The 20,652-nt window shown below is 36.0% G+C and overlaps 1 protein-coding gene across 8 annotated transcripts in view; it reads right to left on the minus strand.

Annotated features, from left to right (window-relative positions):
* Positions 1-20,652, minus strand: part of Csnk1g3 (casein kinase 1 gamma 3) — a 115,967-nt gene that overhangs the window by 17,291 nt on the left and 78,024 nt on the right. For 2 of the 8 annotated variants that reach the window (XM_029566232.1, XM_008838723.3), the window contains exons 7-11: positions 11,916-12,001; positions 11,718-11,802; positions 9,517-9,662; positions 8,622-8,717; positions 5,107-5,202 (exon numbers count right to left, since the gene is read on the minus strand). In XM_029566232.1, the coding sequence (XP_029422092.1) occupies positions 5,107-5,202; positions 8,622-8,717; positions 9,517-9,662; positions 11,718-11,802; positions 11,916-12,001 (509 nt within the window). Of the gene's footprint in view, positions 1-5,106; positions 5,203-8,621; positions 8,718-9,516; positions 9,666-11,717; positions 11,803-11,915; positions 12,002-20,652 lie in introns of all 8 variants that reach the window. The other 6 variants (XM_029566231.1, XM_008838721.3, XM_029566235.1 and 3 more) reach the window with 3 other exon arrangements.

The raw sequence follows: 20,652 nt of genomic DNA on the forward strand, positions 1-20,652 counted from the left end.
ATATGCATGTATGTATGTGTATATATTAACTCATTAGTATAATTTTTTATTACCCTCTCTTGCTCTTCTTTCTAAACGCTATTCCACACAAGCATTTGTTTATATATGTAAATGTATGCATTATAGGCCAGGATATACATATGAGAATATGCAGGGGTTTTTTTTCTGAAATTGGGTGACCCTGTTTAGTATTATATATTCTAGGTCCATCCATTTTGCTGTAACTTTATCTCATTTTTAGAGATGAATAATATTCCTTTTTATCTATGTACCAGATTTTCATTATCCATTCATCTGTTGATGGACAACTAGGTTGGTCCCACTTCCTTGCTATGTGAATAGAGCAGCAATGAACATGAGGGTACAAACAGCTGTATGGCAGGTATGGAGTTCTCTAAGTATGCCTAGGAGTGAAACTGTTGTGTCATATGGTAATCCTATTTTTAATATTTTGAGGAACCTCCAAACTGATTTCCATAATGGTTTTACTCATTTGCACTCCCACCAGCAGTTAGAGTTCCTCTTTCTCCACATCTTCTGCAACATTTGTTAACAGAGTTCAAGATGACAGCCATTCTGCCTGGGGTGAGGTGGTAACTCAGAGTAGTTTTAATTTGCATTTCTCTGATGACTAGGGATGCTGATTATCTTTTAATATAGGTGTTGGCCATTTGTATCTCTTCTTTTTTGAAAACTCTCTACTCAATTCATAAGCTCATTTGTTGACAGGTAGTTTTATTTCCTTGGAATTTAATTCCTGCAGTCCTTTGTAAATGCTGGATATTAGTCCATTTTATGTGCTATGGCTGGTAAAGATTTCCCCCTACTCTATGGACTGTTTGTGTGCTCTGCTGTGAGAAACTTTTTTATTTCATATAATCCCACTGTTGACACTTGGGGCATATCACTTTTTCCAGGAAAACCCAGGTCATCCACTCAAGGCTCCATGTTTTCCCCTAGACACTCTCCTAGCACTGTGCCATTTCTACTTATCACACTGCCTATTTACCTGTCTCAAGGGAACTGCCACCTAGCTCTCCCTTATTTTCATTCCAAGAGCCTAGCATCGAGGAATCATTTATACCTTCTGAATGACAAATGGCCAAGAAAAGAAATGGGTATTGACTCTTTTCAGCCACATTCATTGTCAATCATTTCACCAGAGATGGACATATGCAATACTGCAAGGGGTTCCAATTTTCCAAAACACACACAAGGCCAAGAATAGACTCAAAATAAAATTTCAGATACATAAATTTATTCTTGATTTTTCTAGCAGTAAGTTTATCAAATGTACAGCTACTCATTACCATTATTTTACTAAAGAACTAGAATAACATAAGAAAAATTAAATTTGATAATGCTTTCTCTAATCTGTGACTTTATACTTTGCTTCCCAGAGATGAATAAAATTACAGCACTTCACTAATTTGCAAAAGCAACAGACTCTATTTATCTAGCACTCTGCAAACCTCAGGCTCTGTGCTGGTCAGTTTTTATCAACTTAACACAAACTAGAGTTACCTGGGAAGAGGGAACCTCAACTGGAGGGCTTCCCAGATTGGACGGCCTATAGCCATGTCTATGAGGCCTTTTTCTTTCTGCTTTTTTTAAAAAAAATTATTTTTATTTTATATATCTGTGTGTTGCCTGCTTGAGCACACCCATGCGTGCAATGCCTATGGAGGCCAGAAGCTGGATCACCTAGAACTGGAGTTGTGGATGCTTGTTAGCTGCCATGTGGGTGCTGAGAACTGTATTTGGGTCCTCTGAAAGAACAGACAGTGCTCTTAACCACTTAGCCATCTCTCCGGCCCTCTACAAGGCCTTTTTCTTAATTGCTAGTTGATATGAGAGGGCCTAGTCTACTATGGCTGGTACCATTCCTAGGCAGATGGGCCTGGGCTGTACAAAGGTAGCTGAGCACAAGGAAGGGAGAAGCAAGCCAGGAAACATAATTTCTCTATGACTCTACTTTAGCCCCTGATTCCAGGTCCCTGCCTTTACTTCCTGCCTTGGCTTCTGCCAATGATGAACTATAATGTATAAGATTGAAAAAAAACCCTTTCCTCCCCCAGTTGCTCCTGGTCAGTGTTTTACCACAACAGAAAACAAACTAGAATAGCCTCTATGCAAAAATACTTTAAAAAATTTTTTACAGCAAAACCATGAGATAAAGATATTAATATCCTCCTTTTACTTATAAATAATGCAAGACACAATAGTTGAACCAAATCTAACTTGAGGTTTCCTTCTGTAAGTCAAGAGACCAAGGTGTCATCAATTTGTTAACCTGGACAACCAGTTTGTTAAATAATAATTCAGCAGAGGCAGGGGCTTTAAGTTTAGATTCTGCTACTCAGTTTCCATTAAAAGCATATTAGGGGGCTAGGGACATGGCTCAGTCAATAAAGTGCCTGCCACTCAAGCATGAGGACCTGAGTTTGGGTCCCGAAGTACACACAAAAAAACATATATATGACAGTAATCATCTGTAACTCCAGCATTAGGTAAATGGAGATAGGCGGATCCCTGGTGCTCACTGGCCAGCCAGCCTAGCCAACTGGTGAGACCCTGTCTCAAAAAGTAAGGTGGAGGAGCTTGAGAGTTGGCTCAGTGATTAAAAGCACTGTCTGGTCTTGCAGAGACCCAGGTTCAGTTCCCAGCACCCATATGGCAGCTCATAACCATCTGTAACTCCAGTTCCAGGAGATCTGATGCCCTCTGCTCTCCTCTGTGAGCCCTGCGTGACACATATAAATCACTCATACACATTTTATAAAGTGAGAGCAAATGAGAAAGCCATTTGTCATTAAGCTCTGCCTTCCACACACATGTACATGTGCATGCACTCACTTGAACCACTAAGTACATATACCACACACACACACAAGCACACCCAAAATAAGATATCTGTGTTTCTTTCTGTAAGTCAAAAACTTGAAGAAATTCCGAATTGTACACCCACTCTACACAGCCGAGAATGCTTAACAGTGCATCATTGAGAGCAATGCTCATTTCCATGCAGAAGTCTGCAGTGAAAGCAGGAATGTCATAGGGTCAGAAAGAACCATGGAGGTGACTGCTAGTCCTCAATTTGACCCACAACAGGCCAAAACAACAACAAAGTTTCTAAAACCCTTGTAAGACCATGAGAATAACACAACACTGTTTCCCTTTCTACCTTCATCTAGGATCAACTATAGTATTCAATTATAATAATCACATTACTTCAGATTCTAGGTACTTTCCTTTCATTATCATTGGTTCTAATTTATACTTTCATTAGCCTAAGTATACAGATACCATATTGTACCATTTCAATTTTGAAAGTACCTCAGATTAACTATAAAAGAGCTAAATAAAGTTGTTCTTTATTTTTCAATGGGACAAGATTCAAGTATTACTATACTTAAGGCATTATTAAATTGCTTTTAAACTGTTTTTAATGTTTGTCATATTAGGTAAGCTTAATATTGTAAAATGCATTCATTACATTAATAGAATGAGCATAATTTCTTGTTTCGCCTATGTGTTCATTCTATTATTAGAATTCTAAGTAAATTGATTACTTGTTGAAAATTGGAATGAAATCAAGATGTACTCTCTGCAGGCAGGAAAGTTTTAAAGAGAAAGCAGAAAAGCACAAGTACTCTATGAAAAGAAAAATAGAGCATGAACTACTGAAGTGACGAGACAATAACAGCATTAATTTACCCTTGGACAGTCTAAGAGTGCCTACAGGAAGCACAAAATAGTAACAAGAGGCTAGAAAATAAATCTGTGGTGGGTTCTAAGTGGTAGGAGAGTTCTAATAGCACTGTAACTGTTGCAGCTTCACTACGCAAAACACACAAACTATGACACACACAAAGGTACTCAGAAATAAGTAAACATGCATACAAACACTAGTTATGCACATCAAACATAATTTGTTCAACTGGCTCTCCCCAGAATATGAATTCAGCACCCCTGCTTCTGAGTGCTTCACTCCAAACCTTATGTAACTATTCAAATATTCCTACTATGCATTATTAAAACTCCAGAGACTTTAATATCTATAAAAATGCTTGGTTACATAATTAATCTCTAAAATTTACTAGTTAGAAAAACAAGAGTTCACAAGGTTTAATTTTGAACTGATTTTAAGAATTTAAATAAAAAATCATTCAACTACAGATTGATCTGATTAATAATATATTAAGAAAGAACGCAAAATTGATAAAGTATAACAGAAAATTGTTCAAGTGGAAATATATGGAAGAAAAAAGTCAAAACATAAAGATTTTAAAATGAAATGGATTGAGATAACATTTGTGAATTACTTTAAGCCAGCAATTATATTACCTTGAAGAGACATTTTAAAAGACCTAAAAGGCTGAGTCCTTCCTATTTCTACAATCACAATGAAATAATTAAAATTTAGAGACCAGGGGAGAGCACAGTACAGTAGCTGTTCTTAAGTGAATAAAAAAAATGGGGAAAAAAAACAAATCATAAATAAGGAATTGCTGTAAATTTGGGGAAGGGTCCACACTGTTTACTGCGGGTTGGGGGGATAAGTCATTGATAAATATATATCATAGCAATTATTCTCTCCATCTATCTTCTTTAAGTACAAACAGGACCATGTTTGACCACTTAATCAGAAAGCATATTCTGACCAGTAAGGATAAAAAAATTTAGATATCTATGAATAAAATTTGAAGGAAGCAAAATCAACGAAAATGAGAAATAGATCTTTAAAAGTTCTAATATGTAAATATGTTGTACTACTTAAAGCATTAAGAAAGATATTTACCTTAATATCTAAAGACCAAGCTTAACTCATATTTAAAGTAATATAGTTCATTTTTTCTAACTTGTTATGACTATGATTTAAATATTGTGCATATACTTGCAAAAATGAACAAAGGCAAAATCATAGTATCCCTGGTGGTCTTTCTAGACCATGTCAACTTTGGTTTGGGGGTAAGTAACAAAGGAATAGGATTATGCAGTACCAAGCTTTCCATAAGGATACAGAATCATGCCACGAGTTCAAAAAAAAAAAGGTTAGTTGTATAAATTCTGGGTATAATCACTCATGCAAAAATCAGAAAATACCTGTACCGAGCCACCATGTCTGTCTGCTGCAAGGTGAGCTCTCAAATGGTGGGGATTTGCCTGCTGGGAGTCCCAAGCTGCCCTGTGGTCTGCCGACTGCCATTTATTTAATGCATGTGGCATGCATGGAAGAAGAAAAACCCAATATGTTAAACATCTCATCCTCATAATATGTAAAACAAATGTATAAAAGGAAATTTAAATACCCTTACTATTCTGAATCGTAGGTGCACTTGTTTATCTCTGAAGATAAAAGGTGAATTCTAAATTGATAAGTTGAGCAATGATCAATAATAAAAGTTAGAACCTTAAAATTTTAGAAGGATTAGGGAAGTCATAGATTCTGTCATCTAAGTTCATAAATAAAACAAACCAAGAACCAGGGAAGTAAAAATGGCATGTCCAAGAAAACATTCCAAGTACGTCTTGAGTCACTGAAAAGCCACCCACTGTATTTTCTCACTGTAGATGTCCTCAATGGTTCTTCCATGAGGAGCTATTTTTAGCAATGTCAAAAAATAATCCTTAAGATGGTGATATCTAGAAAACTTTTTCTCTCTTGCATAGTATTCTGGTTCTACTGCAAGAATAATAGGGGAAAACAGAAAAGGTCTTTGAACAGTAAAAGCACTATGCACAATATTATGAGAATTATAACAAAACAAACATTTTTAAAAGCGACAATCCCACATGTATGAATCTCTTGGATGCCACCATTCAAATTAGAGTCCTCTCTTATTAAACAGACTGAGTGTGATGCTTTTAGATATGGTTAAATCTGTATGACAATAAGCACAAGCTATAATCAAATTGAAGAATTCAGAGTGACTTCTTAAAAGGAATCAATTTCTTTATTTCAGAAACATGTAGACAGCACTAATACAAAGGGAGGCTTCTTAAAGCTTGGTTCTGAATTTGCTACTTTAAATGTGTTATCACATTTTGAGACAGAATCATCTAACTAATGAAGACACTGAGATGCTGAACACACCACCAAGGTCACTGAGCTAGTAAAGAGCAGAGAATAAGGATTCCAACCAGAGCCAGCTGCTTCTCCTATTGTTACCCAGCTCCTTACAGCAATACAGATATCCTAAAGTCTACAGTACACGGCTTTCCTTTTCAACCAAATTCAACAAAATATTGCCACAAAGTGCTAAGTGCATTGGGCTAGAGGAAGCCTAAGTACATGGGTGGCCAGAGAAATGCTTTGTGGAACAGATGTTAAATCCAAATAGGACACATGAAAAAAATCTTCTGGTAGCACTTGCTTCCTAAACTCAAGCATATAATGCAAAACTACAGACTCTCTGGTATGAAACATGGCATCAAAACCATTATGATTGGTCTGTCTGTTCATCAAACCATCTAACCTGATAACCAGTTTTAGTAGATTTGTAGTTTACATTATAACGTTTAGAGGAAATGAAATCTAAACATTAAAAAGATACTAAGATTAAGACAAATATATAGGGCAACTGGCAATGGGTGATAGAACTCTGTTAAGAATGTAGTAACAACTATACATCCGCTCCTTCAGGATAAACACTAACACATACCTAACACTTCATACATAATGGCAGGACCCTGAACTTCAACCATTGGTTCTATGCTCTACCGGGAGTCATTACAAAGTTCAGCCCTTTGAAAGAATTAACTTTTCTTCTTTTGGATTATGAACTAGTCACTGATGCACAGACATTAAGAAGAGCTTATGTTTTTTTTTTTTTTCTAGACATGCAACTTTTCTTGAAAGCGGAGACTGTATATTCAACTCTCAAATTCAATATATAAACCTATCTGAAAGGATTTATGAAACATTATACACACACATATGTATTTAAAATCTCCCTACATTTGTGTGATAAATATAAGAACTATCCAAATAAAATATAGTTCCCACACTCAGAGAGCTTAATTCTAACAAGATAGGTCTGAAATATGTAGAAAGTTAAAACCTTAAAACATTGAAATTATAATTCAGATAAACATTAAAAGAAATTTCCCTTATTACATTATTAGTTTAAGCAGAGAAGCATGGAGAATACCAATTACTGATGTTCTTCCAAGTACATTCAAGAAATTAATTCTAGTTTATAAAACACAAATACCACTTCTCCATACATATAGTATCTTACCAGAGTATTCCAGTCATCAACTAATTATAATCTATATCTGAATTAAGTTACGAGACTTTTCATTGAACCATTTTTCTATGTCAAATTTTAAAAACCAATCTTTTAAATCAGCTATATCATATCACATTATTATTACTCATTGAAGTATAGCATTTTGTTTTGCTATATGGTTTTTAATAAGTGATGTTCTGTCCTTTAGTTTTCATCTTGTTTTAACCCTAACTTGGACTCTGATGGGATAAGAGGTGAAAGTAAAAAGGGCACTACACCACCCAAAGCAAGTTATAACCCCAAATTTCTAGACACTCTTTGATTCAAGGAGATAGTAAAATTCCCAAGTCAATGGTAGTTTCAGTTAAGTGTACTCTTGTGAATAAAACATAAAATTCCCAAGTCAATGGTAGCCTCAGTAAAGTGCAGTCTTGTGAAAAGAGAGAACACTGATGGAAACTCTCACTAGCTGACCATTCTGCCACCCAGGAAACAGAGTCCTTTGCTCTCCTCAATCAGTACTCACTATGTCTTCTCTCAAAACACCCTCTGTTGCAAGCAAACTGAACTGGCTAGTAGTCTTCAAGCAGATATTTTTTAGATTGTTTTTCTATTCTCTTTCTTTTTTCTCTCTCACTTTCTCTCCTTCCTCCCCCCACCCCTCTCCCCGCACTCCTGTTCTCTAGTCCCAAAATGGCTTTTTCCATCATTTGTCTATACGTCCATTTCTTAAGGTTCACAAAAAAATCCCTTTATTAGATCTTTGATCTGCAAATAAATATGGCACTTTACTAATATATTCTATGTGGTATAGCTTAACTCTACTTTAAAATGTGTTATTTGTGCATTTACTGCAAAAATTATCACAGCAGTAATACTATCCACAAGTTAAGATTTACTGACATTAACTTGTACAGGGCAAAAGGACATCCATGTATGTCAGAGTCCAGGGACTGAGTAAGCTTTTCACTAAACAGCACTCTTAGTGACTCACTTTAAAATAATTTCTTATAGAGTATTTCATCTTCTTTGCCTCTGTATTTCTAAACAAATGCATAAGAAATAGCTTTAAACAACAAAAATTCAGTAAATAACTTAATGAATTAAACTACAGTTAGAAAGAGCAAATACTATTATAATTCATTCCAATATGGTACTCCCAATAAATTCATTCTAGTAGAGCATCAAACTATACTCAAATTTTCTAATAATTCATACCATGAATTAGGAATTTATAATTATTTTGAAACAGTGAAAATTGAAATAAATGGTTTACTGAAAATATAAGTATTTATAACAGTATATAATGTTTTATCTACTGAAGAAACATACACACTTTAATAATGAAACGAATTAAAAGATTTTGAATCTATAAGGGCGTCAAACCTGGTTTTTAGATTGCTGCATCTTATCTCTGTGCTGATGTGCTTCTCGGTTTGATGACAGAGCAGGGTCTTGCTGGACTGCACCCACTGGAGTAGGCTACAACATAACAACAATTAGTTCTTCAACAGCCCACTTCAGAACTTGTATTTAAGATCATTTCATTAGCTACTAAAAGAATCAATCAGTCAATCAATCAACCAATCACACTCACTCAGTAAATGACACTGCCATGTAAACTAAGGCTTTAAGAAGCAATATTAGTCTTAAAAGACATTAATAAAGCTAACAGGGTAAAGCAAAGAGAATACAGTATTTTTAAGGCATTTAAACATTTAAAAAAGTTGTGTGTGTGCGCATGCACACGAGTTTATGTGCACAATGTGCATGCAGGAGCCCATGGAGGCTAGAAGAGGGTGTCAGATCCCCTGGAACTCTAGATACAGATAAGGTTGTAAGCCACCATATGGGTGCTGAGAACTGAACCCAGGTCCTCTGCAACTGTAGTAAGGGATCTTACCTACCAAGTCATCTTTCCAGTCCTCATTAAAACACTTTTGAATACATTAGGTTTTATGTCAACAAAGAGCCTCATTAATTTTAAGTTATTTTGTCACATTAAAAATAAAAATGATATGAAAGACACAAAAATGCAATAAAATATGTTCAAAATAAATAGTTATCTTAAATTTTTTTTTATTCAAACAACAGAATAAATGCAGATGTAGACCTTGTATAAAATTCCAAACACAATACTATGGGACTACCTGAAGAAACATCCCCAAACAGGAAATAAAACAAATCCCTTAAAAAATGATTTGTTCTCAATGCCTATCAATTAAAGAATCCTGTGCTATTAAACATACTATATATCACTACAACAGCACACAGTACTCACCAACTGTTTACCAATCCAGTCATATTCATAATCGAACATATACCCTTTACGATCAAACAAATCGGTAAAAAGCTTCCTTAGGTAATCATAGTCTGGCTTTTCAAAAAAATCTAGCCTTCTTACATAACGAAGATAAGTTGCCATTTCTTCTAGAAAGGAAATAAAAGTTGTTCTGATTATATTTCTCTATAATACTCGATAAAATATTTAATAAAAGTAACAAAATTCTATTTCAATTTAAAATTTTCAGAGATCAGTTACAGGAAAAAAATTTAAAAGGGGAAAAGGAGTAAACAAGAATAAAAGAAAATGAAAGGTTTAGTTTAAACCACTATTTTTCCAACCTTTATTACCAAAGACTGAAATTTTCATTTTATAGTATTTTAAAAGATACCTTGAACTATATTAGAGGTTGAATTAGCAACTTGATGATGCATGATTATCTAATCGCAAAGCATACTTAGCACATAAATATAAAAACATGTTTAAAAAACTGCTTGGAATTTGTTTATGTGAAAGCATTATGCTAGTTTGCTGGATTTCCTTTAGTGCCAGTAACATACGCTAACTTACCAACAGAGGAGTCAAATTCTAAACTTTGCCATGAGCAATATTCTAACCAATATGGTAGGAAAATGAAGTAAGTAACTAAAAAAATCTGACACAGGAACACAATAGAAGCCTTCTTTTAAATTCTTTTTTCAAACAATTATTTGGTAATATACAAATTTCTATATATCACATTTTTTTTAAGGTTATACTTTTTAAAGGGAAAAACAAAAGCATAAAACCTAATAGATACAGCGGTTAGCTAGTTAAAAAGAATATTCCACCATCAGGACACAGAGTGGCTGTAGAAAGAAGCAGTGGTTTACAAGCTGCCAGCTCCAATGTGGAGACTGCACTGCTCCTCTGCTCCCACTCCTTCAGTACAACACTGGTACCTGTGACCTCCCTCACAGCCAACTTTCTCACTATTCTATTGCTGCCTGATACAGGGCTAATTTACCTTGGCACCGCCATTTGTCCTGGAGAAATTTTTGTGGCTTCTTAATGACAGCCAGTTAATCTGCCTACACCTAAATAAACTGCTAGAACTATCACCAAAATTTATTTAATCTTCCATTTATAGATGTCATAACAAGAAAGAAAATAAAGTGCTGGCAATGAATAATAAGGAAACTTAAGAAAGAGCTATGTCAGAGTAGACTGATTTTATTATTATGACAGTATTAAACAGAGCCAGTGAACACTGAAGTGATACAGGACTCGGTCTTATAGGAAGTTCAGTTCTTCTTACACTTTATGTTGCTGTGCAAATCACAATAGGCATTTTAATAATTAACAACAGCTAGGCTTGTGCACAGACCTGTAATCCTAGTTACTGAGGAGGCTAAAGTAGGGACTTCAAAATTCAAGACCTGCCTAGGTTACAGAGCAAGTTCGTGAACAGGCCAGAGTCACTTAGCAAGCCTCTATCTCAAAGTTTCTTTTTTTCTTCTCTTTTTGAGACAGGCCCCAGGTGACCTGGAACTCACTATATAGACCAGATTGGCCTTGAAATCACAGTGAGTCACCTCTTCTTCCTCCTGAGTGCTTGGATTAAAGGCATGTGCCACCATGCCTGACTAAAATTTCTTTCAGACATTAACGACAACTTATTCTCATTCCTTGAGTTAGGAAACCTTAGTAAATTTTTGTGTAGAGTTGCCGTAAATGTATTTGATAACAGAATTTTTTTTCACACATATACACAGCTCTTTAATATAAAATTAGCCTAAAAATTAGTAAGGTCAGTAAGATTTTATTGTATTTGAAAACAAAATTAAATAATACTTGGAGCAATTTCTTTTAACTCTGGTATTGCGACCCAAAACACAGCACACTAAACAACACAGCTTATATTATTAGCAGGTATTTTAACTTAGTAAAAATGTGCCATTCAAGAACTATTACTTCAGCTGGAGTTAACATTATTAAAAGATGGAATTATCTTTTTGAAATACCATCTCGCAGAAAAAAAAATATACAAACTATTCCTGTGATCTATCCATTAACTGTTGACAACTTTCAAATCACAGTTTTAATGTGTTCACCCTATAAAGCACATAAAAAAGTATTCATAAACTGAAGCAATGAAAATTAACTTTTCTGTGCATAAGTACATTTTTAAATTTATCAAATTTATTTTTATTCATTACCTGGAAAGTTTTCACATAAGACTTCTATTGGTGTAGCTCGTTTAGTATCTCCAATTTTCTGATACCTCTCTTTTAATGTGTCAGCCTAAAATAGAAAAAGGCCCAATAATGTATTTGAAAATTACTTAGTTAGAACAGAAGGCCTTAATATGCATTAAGACTTTATGAACTCCAACAAAGAAACATAAAAACAATTACCTTTAAGCCTTGCCAAGGCAGACTGCCTCTCAGAAAGTACATAAACATATGACCTAATGCTTCTAAGTCATCTCTTCTACTCTGTTCTGAAATAAAAGAGAAATATGAACTTCACCTACCCATTAAAAGTGCAAAAAGTTTCCAGAACTTATTTTGTATAAATTGATTTCCAAAAGTTAATATAACTGTAAAATATGGATCTAGTATCTAAAAATGACAAAATCTTATATAAACTGTTTTTACATATCATTGTTATATCTAAAGTATGTGGTATGAGTTTTCCCAATGCTACTGAAGATTTATCTGTTCAGATACCTGTTTATGGACATAGAGGCCAGTGGAAAAGAGGTTCAGTGGTCAGAGTCTCTGTATACTATGGTCCATCTTTTCAGAGTCATCATGCACTACAGTCCATCTTAAGGATGCAGAGAGTCATATACTAAGGTTCTGAGAAGACCTAGAGTTAAAAGTGTCTAGCTTTCTTTAACCCTGAATTTCCTAAACATATATGAGCAGAAAACTTCCAATAAACATAATTAATAAGTATTGTAATACAGCTTAACAAACACTGTCAGACACATATCAACATTAATAACCCCTAGACTATTACAAAAAAAGCTGCTAAAACAGACTGCCATTTTCAAGTTGATTTCTTATAGTAACAAGTATGTAGCACATAAATGACTAACCACCAGACTAAAATTCTGGGAGATATTTGTAAATGTTCCAATGTTTTGTCATTAAGTTAAAATTCAGATTTCTGAATTTTTAAAATACAAAAATGCTTACAATAAGCAGAAAAATAATACTTTAAGAAATCTTGCATGCAAGATGTATTTCCCAATGAATAATTATGTTTTCTATTATTCTAAGTAACACTAAAGGCTTTCAGAAAAGCAAACTTTCTAGAATACAGGTCTGAAATAAGATGAAAGGTCAGGAAATCTTTAAATCTCTACCATTAAACCTCACAGCATTTTACGCTGACTTCTACCACACTGACTTCTACCACACTTGCCCCAGTTTAAGGGCAATGCTTCATCTGTCACTTTTTCACATCTGCCTTCCCACTGGACCACATGCTGTAGGAACGCAGATACATTTCATGTTCATTATCCTCAAAACCAAGTAAAATGCTGTCAGAGAACAAGCTCTGGACTCTGGCTCTGCGAGTCTTGAAAGTGAAAAGTATAATAAAGAAAACATTATTTACCAACCCAGCTTGGAACTGGAAGCATTTTTGAGGCTTTTAAAAACTCAAAGAGCTGGCCACCTCTTGCTCACTGATTCCGGGGTATGGTGAGATAGAGGCATTTGTATTTTATTAAGACTTAGCAGATGCTGCTGAAGTAGTTACGTTCGATAACCACTAGGGGGAAACGCTTCTCTCTCTCAAGTATAATTCGCTGGTAATAAAAGGCACCCTTGACAGCAAGCCTGCAAAACCACCACCATGATCAAGCAGTGCTGGGACCCCGAGTAGACCTGCTGTGCTGTCCCTTTCCATCTACAGCCTCTAGCTCAGGGTCCACTACAGATTAGATTTCATATTTCATACTGTGGCCCTGGATCTACACAGTGTACACTCATGTCAGTCATGTCAGTATGTTTCCATGATTCATTCATGTTCTGTGCAACAGCAGCTTATGACTACTCATGAGTATATCACAACACATACACCTAGTTACCTCCTGATGGACACCGAGCAGCTTCCAGTTTGGGGCTACGGTGGGAGGGAACAGAGCTACCATGCACTTTTTTTTTCTTTTTCTAAATTTAATTATTATTTTAGAATTTCATACATGAATACTGCATTTATAGCATTTCCATCCCTCCTTCTCCCCCTCCAACTCCTCCTGTGTCCCCCATCCCTCTAAGAGTCATGATTTAGTCTTCTTTATTATTGTTACATATATACACATATATATATATGCAACATACCGAATCCATTTAGTGTTACTCATATGCACATGTATGTATTTAAGACTGGAGAAGCTATCAGGGGGCTCATCCCTGGAGAAAATGGGATTCACCCTCTCTCAACAGCCACTGACTGCTAGTAGTTCTTTATTTGGGTGCTTTATGAACATTCTTATACAAGTCTTTTCATGGCTACAGTTTCACTGACCTGGTGAAAATAACCAAGAGTACATCAGATCATATGGTAGTGCAAGCTTAACTAACACTTCTATTTTCTAAAGGGTTGGTGTCATTCCATATTTGCATCAACAATTAGATTTCCGGCTATTTTAAAATTTAATATGTTTAGTCTTTTACATTTTATCTGTGCTAATAACTACTAAATGTGAATGATTATATTTCACTGATGACTAATGCTATTGAACATCAAGTGTTTCCTGATCATTCATGAATCATGTGTGAACTGTGCTCAAATGTTGTGCCCATTTAAAAAAATTATTTGGGGCTGGAGAGATGGCTCAGCGGTTAAAAACACTGGTTCTTCTTACAGAAGACCCAGGTTCAAATCCAAGCACCCACACGGCAGCTAACAACTGTCCGTAACTACAGTTCCAGGGGATCCGACAGCCTCTTCTGTCCTCCGCAGGCATTGCACGACACCGGTGCACTCACACACATGCAGGTAATACACGCATACACATAAAATAAAACTAATAAAATTAAAAAAATTATTTATCTTTATTGTATGAGTTTTGTCTATATGTATGTTAAGTATACCTGTGCCATATAATACCCACGGAGTCCAGAAGAAGGTGTCCAGTCCCCTGGAACTGGAGTTACAGATGGCTGTCAGCCACCGTGTGGGTTCTGGGAACTGAATTCAGGTCCTGTGCAAGAGCAGTCAGTGCTCTTAACTGCTGAGCCATCTCTCCAGCCCCTTGTGTCCATTTTTTAAAATTGGGTTATTTGTCATAAAGTACTAAGAGTCCCTGGTATATTTGGATACAAGTCATTTTTAGATACAAGTTTGGCAAATATTTTCTCTCTGAGGCCATAGCATGCTTTTTGTTTTCTTAACACTACTGATAAAAAAGTTCTGTATTTCATGAAGCTCAATTTATCAACACTTTTTTCTCCTACTATTCATACTTTTTAACGTCTAATCCAGGAAACCTGTGACTACCCTCAAAATCACAAACATTTTCCCTGGTTTTTCCTTCTATATGTTTTAGTTTGTGTTCTTATATTTAAGTCTATTATATATTTTGATGTAAACTACCTTTGCTTTGCTATGTGGTAAAATAGAGATTCTTTTTCTCTTCTTCAATACTGATATATAGTTATACCATTTCATTTTTAGAGACAGGGTCTCCCTGTAGCCCCTGTAGGTACCCCAGCTGGCCAGGATCTCATAGAGATCTGTCTGTCTGTCTCCTAAATACTGGAATTAAAGGCATCTGTCATACCCAGCTCTTATTTATTTCATTTCTTAACAAGGTTATCCTTTTCCTCTCATGCATTCTTCTAAATTTTCTGAACTCTTGAAAAACTTCAATAAAATCATTAATCCTCTTACTAGACGAAAAGAAACACAAATTACCAGTAACAGGAGCAACAGAGGGGGCATTAGAATAGATCCTACAGACATTCAGAGATGAGTGATAAAAATTACAAGTCAACATCATGCCAATAAATTCAACAACGGATATGAAATAGACAAATGCTTTGAAAGACTTACTAATTACCAAGAAGACGAATGCCTCAAGAAGATAACGTGAACAGCTCTGTTCACATTAAACATGTTAAAAGGCTGGGAAGATTGCCCAGTGGATAAAGCACTGGCATATGCAGCAGTGGACAACTAGAAACCCTGTCTAAACATGGTTGAGGTCAGCGATCAAGACCTGAGGTTGTCCCCTGAGGTGATGGCATGCATGCACTGCTGCACTGCTGTTTCCTCTGAACTGAAACATTCTCTGGGGCAGGAGAGGTGGAAGGCTCATGAGGTAAACAACTTCACCTTTGGGAAAGCTGAACTTACAAGATTCACAACGGTTACAGAAATAGTCTACAACTACTAGAGGAGACAACGACGACCGAAGCTGCCAACCAGAGATTCCTCTGACCAGTTCAGCTGCCTACCAGTTGCACAGAGAGCTCCAAGGACGCAGCTTTGGTTAGTCATCACCAGTGTTGGATTGGTTTTTCAGTGCAACTCCTTACAGTCATCCCTGCACCTGTAAGTCACCCCACACCCATAAATCTGTTAGCAGCCCCAATAAAGACTCATTGGTTCACCAAGTTGCACTTTGGTGGAATCATTACCTTGTCATGGGTTCCCTTTCTGGGTTGAGTAGACGTGTGTTACGTCTAGTCTGTCATACAACATACACACAAATAAGATGCACACATATATGCCATATATATATATATATATTTAAGAAATTAAATCATTTAAAAATAAAATTTAAACCCTTCCCAAATGCAAGGAATCACCAGTGAATTCTACTGAAAAGTTAAGAAAATGTCAATTGAACATAAACTCTTAGAAATAAGTGTTCCCAGCCAGGCATGGTGGCATAAGCCTTTAGTTCTAGCACTTGGGAGGCAGAGGCAGGCATATCTCTGTAAGTTCAATGCCAGCCTGGTCTATATATCGAGTTCCAGGCCAGCTGGGGCTACAGGGAGACTCAGTCTCAAAAAGACAAATTAAATAAACAAATAAATAAATAAACAAACAAAAAAATAAATGTGTTCCAATTCATGACATTATTCTGTTGCAAAAAAAAAAAAAAAAGGCATGGAAAGAAACAAAAACTATAGGAAATATCTCTCAAAAGCAGACACAAAATCCATAAAAGGTAAGTACCATGACTGACTAAACAAGCTTCATCCTTAGAATGATCAATGAGGCCTGGGTAGACAGCTCAGTGAGTAAGAGAGTTTGCTCTGCAAGCATGAGGATATGAGTTCAAATCCCAAGCACCTACACAGAAAACCAGGCATGGCTGCCCATACCTATGGAAATATCTCTCAAAAGCAGACACAAAATCCATAAAAGGTAAGTACCATGACTGACTAAACAAGCTTCATCCTTAGAATGATCAATGAGGCCTGGGTAGACAGCTCAGTGAGTAAGAGAGTTTGCTCTGCAAGCATGAGGATATGAGTTCAAATCCCAAGCACCTACACAGAAAACCAGGCATGGCTGCCCATACCTATAACCCCAGCACTGGGGTAGAAACAGGCAGGTCCTGAGAGCTTGCTGGTTAGGCAGCCTAGTCAAAAAGGCTTAAGAAATCAGTCAGAAACCCTGCTTCAAAACAATAGAGGAAGACACCTATGTCCTGTTCTGGCCTCCACATATGCTGCACACACACAGGCAAATATACTTGCATACTCACATGTATGCCCAATGTATACACACCCAATAATAATTAGATTTTAGAAGGTATGAACCATATGATCATCTCAGAGATACAAAAAGTACTTAACAAAATTGAACATGCATTCGTCATAAAAGCTCTCAGCTACGGCTGAGGTTATATCCCAGTGCCTAGCTTATACAAGGCCCTAGGTTTGATACCCAGCAGTATGAAACATAAATTATTTATTTAAGTAAAAAATATTCTCAGCAATAAAAACTTCTTTATTCTAACAAAAATCAACTATGAAAACCCTAAACATTCTTCTTTTTTGTTTCATTCTTTTCATTTGCACTCATTTTATGTGTTACTGAGGATTGAACCGAGAGCCTCAGACACATTAGATAAGCACTCTACTATTGAGCTAAAAAACGGCAGTCCCCTCCTCTCTGTCTCTCTTTCTCTCTAAATGTTGAAGCCAGGTGTAAGTTCCTCAAAATGGCCTTGAACTCATTCTTAGGCTAGATAGATAAGCCCTGACCTTTTCTCACAGCCTCAGACTCCAGAGTAGCTGGGATTATCCCCCTGTACCACTACACCTAGCCAAACATCATTTTTAAATGATAAGACTCTTCTAAGGGTCAGCATCAAAATAAGGATGTCTATTCTCATTCTTTCTATTTAATTTTGTATGGAAAATTCTTAATACAAAAAAAAACAAGAAAAATAACATTAAAAGTATTAAACATATTCAGGGGGTCATCAGGATGGCTCAGTGGAGCAAGCCTAGAGACCTGAGACCAATCCCTGGAACCCCCAGGAAAGAGAATAGACTCTTAACACACTTGCCTTCACATGCACCCACACACACGCACATATCACCACCACTATCACCATCAACAAAACTCCTTTTTTATTCAACTTTTTAAAAAATTTATTATTTCATTTTATGCGTATGTGTGTATTGCCTGCATTTGGGTAAGGCACCCGTGTTGTGCAATGCCCACGGAGGTCAGAAGAGGCTTCTGGATTCCCTGGGACTGGAGTTATGGACAGTTGTTAGCTGCCATGTGGGTGCTGGGATTTGAACCTAGGTCTTCTGCAAGAACAACCAGTGTTCTTAATTGCTGAGCCATCTCTCCAGCCCCAGTGAAACTCTTTAAAAAGTATTCAGACTGGAAAAAGAAAAGTAAAGCTATATTTCTTCACAGACAATATGAATACATAATGTAGCAAATTCTAAGTATTCTGTAAAATGTCCATTCCAAATTATAGAGTTTATCAAGGTTTCAAGGTATAAGAACAATATATAAAAGCCAACCAAATTTCTATACCAGCAATGAACAACATGAAATAGAGTTGAAAGACATCTTTAAAGCAGCATCAAAATACAGAAAATATGTAAAGATAAATTCACCAACATATATAAAAGCCCTAAAGATTATATAATATGCTTACAAGAACTTAAAAATATATAAAAGGAATTCTGAGAGTGGGTAAAAGAGCTTGCTGCCAATCCTGACAACATGAGTTTGATCCCCAGAACCCACACAGTGGAAGGAGAGAACCAGTTCTAACAAGTTGTCGTCTGGCTTCCACATGCAGGCGGTGGTGGCTCAAGCACTCTCCATTCCCTAGTACACACATGCAAAATAAATAAAATTATATATGTGTGTGTGTGTGTATGTGTGTACACTATGTGTGCATGTATGTACAGCCATACAGTAAGACTCTTCAATAAGGAGAGAAGCAGCATAAGAAGCTATTTCAATTTCCATTCTACTGGAGTGGTACTTTAGTTAACCATACTGCCAAGAAAAAGTCTTTCCTGCACTGTTCTATCAAAGGACAGCATCAATCTCATAATCTATAAGACACTGAAAAATTCACACCATAAACAGAAGTTAGTAAAACAAGCTTCCTATTAAACTCCAACCCAAACACTCTTTATCCCCACAACTGCTTTCTTTGCATTCTTTCACCTATTATACCTGGAAATAAATTCTACCAAGTGTAAAGTAACAAAAGTCACAGCAAGCTTTCTCTCTGAGATACAGTCACTAAATTCAAGTCTTCCAGAGTTTTTTTACATGAAAAAAAAAAAAAAAGATCTCTCACAGGTAATCTGACCCTTATTAAAACCTTTTCACATTTTTCTAAAGCATTTAACTGAAAAGACCTCTTTGAAAACAAGTATTTTCCTCAAAACCAAGATTCATTATGTAAGTTAAAAGACTAGAAAAAGAAGACTTGATTTACAGTAAGTATAATTTAAGTTCTTTTAAATTCTTGAAGCAGGTTAAGTTATACAGTCAGTTAAGATTCTGCTCATCAGAACCTATGCATCACATAAACACAGCACACATTAAGAGTCTAATATAGACCCATGCTCCATGTACTAGATGTTTTAGACTTGGAACTTCCCCCAAAATAGAAATTATAATTCCAAGTAGGGAAAGTAAGTGCAAAAATGGTTACATGGGGGGCCAGAGATGAGTCAGCAGTTAAGAGCACTGGCTTCTCTTATAGAGGACCCACATGGTGGCTAACTGAATAGAGTAAGATTTCAGGCCACTTTTGTACATTTTCTTTATTTCAGAAAACAAGGGCAAACCCCACAATTAACCCAATGTTTACTGCAAACCTGCAATGCCTTTCTGTTAACAATTATATTCATATAACTCAGTGCTACTTTCTCCATTTAAGCAGTAAGAATTTTATTTGGGGGCTGAAGAGATAGTTCAGTGATTAAGAGTGTTTGCTGTTCTTCCAGAACACCTGAGTTTAGTTCCTAACACCCAATACCTATAGTTCCAGCTCAAGGGTATCTGACACCCTCTTCTGGCCTCCATGGGCAACTGCACTCATGTGCACATACTCCCACACAAACACACATGGATGCACATAATTAAAAATAAAAATAAATATTAAAGTTTTTTTTAATATTTCCCTCTAAAACATAGAGCAATTTTTCCCCGGCACCCCACAAAAACCAGAAATACATATTCTACAAAACTGAGCTCACACTTTTTCAAATTGCATAATAAAGATAAGTTTTGTTTTCCTTCCAATGATAATCCAAGTACAGGATATGATGGTGCATGCCTATAACTCAAGCATTCAGAAGGCTAAGGCAGAGGAATAATGAATTTATGGCAGCCAGGGTTACAAGATGAGTTCTATGACACACAATATGTAGCAAGAGCTCCCCTATCCAGACACCCAGCAATATCAGGAAAACTTAGAAAGTAGAGTAAGGCTGGCTTTCAAATTGAGATAAATTGAAAGGGAAAAGCTAAGTGCTGCCACAAGTAACCACATGCACATAACATAAAGAGATAATGCAGTAGAAAGCAAAAACAAACAATAACCCCACAACATAAAAAATACAATATATTTCCTCTAAGTGTGTGTGTGTGTGTGTGTGTGTGTGTGTGTGTGTGTGTGTGTGT

This window comes from Nannospalax galili, unplaced genomic scaffold (genome assembly GCF_000622305.1).
Source record: "Nannospalax galili isolate Female #2095 unplaced genomic scaffold, S.galili_v1.0 scaffold38, whole genome shotgun sequence".
In the NCBI taxonomy this organism is placed as follows: domain Eukaryota; kingdom Metazoa; phylum Chordata; class Mammalia; order Rodentia; family Spalacidae; genus Nannospalax; species Nannospalax galili.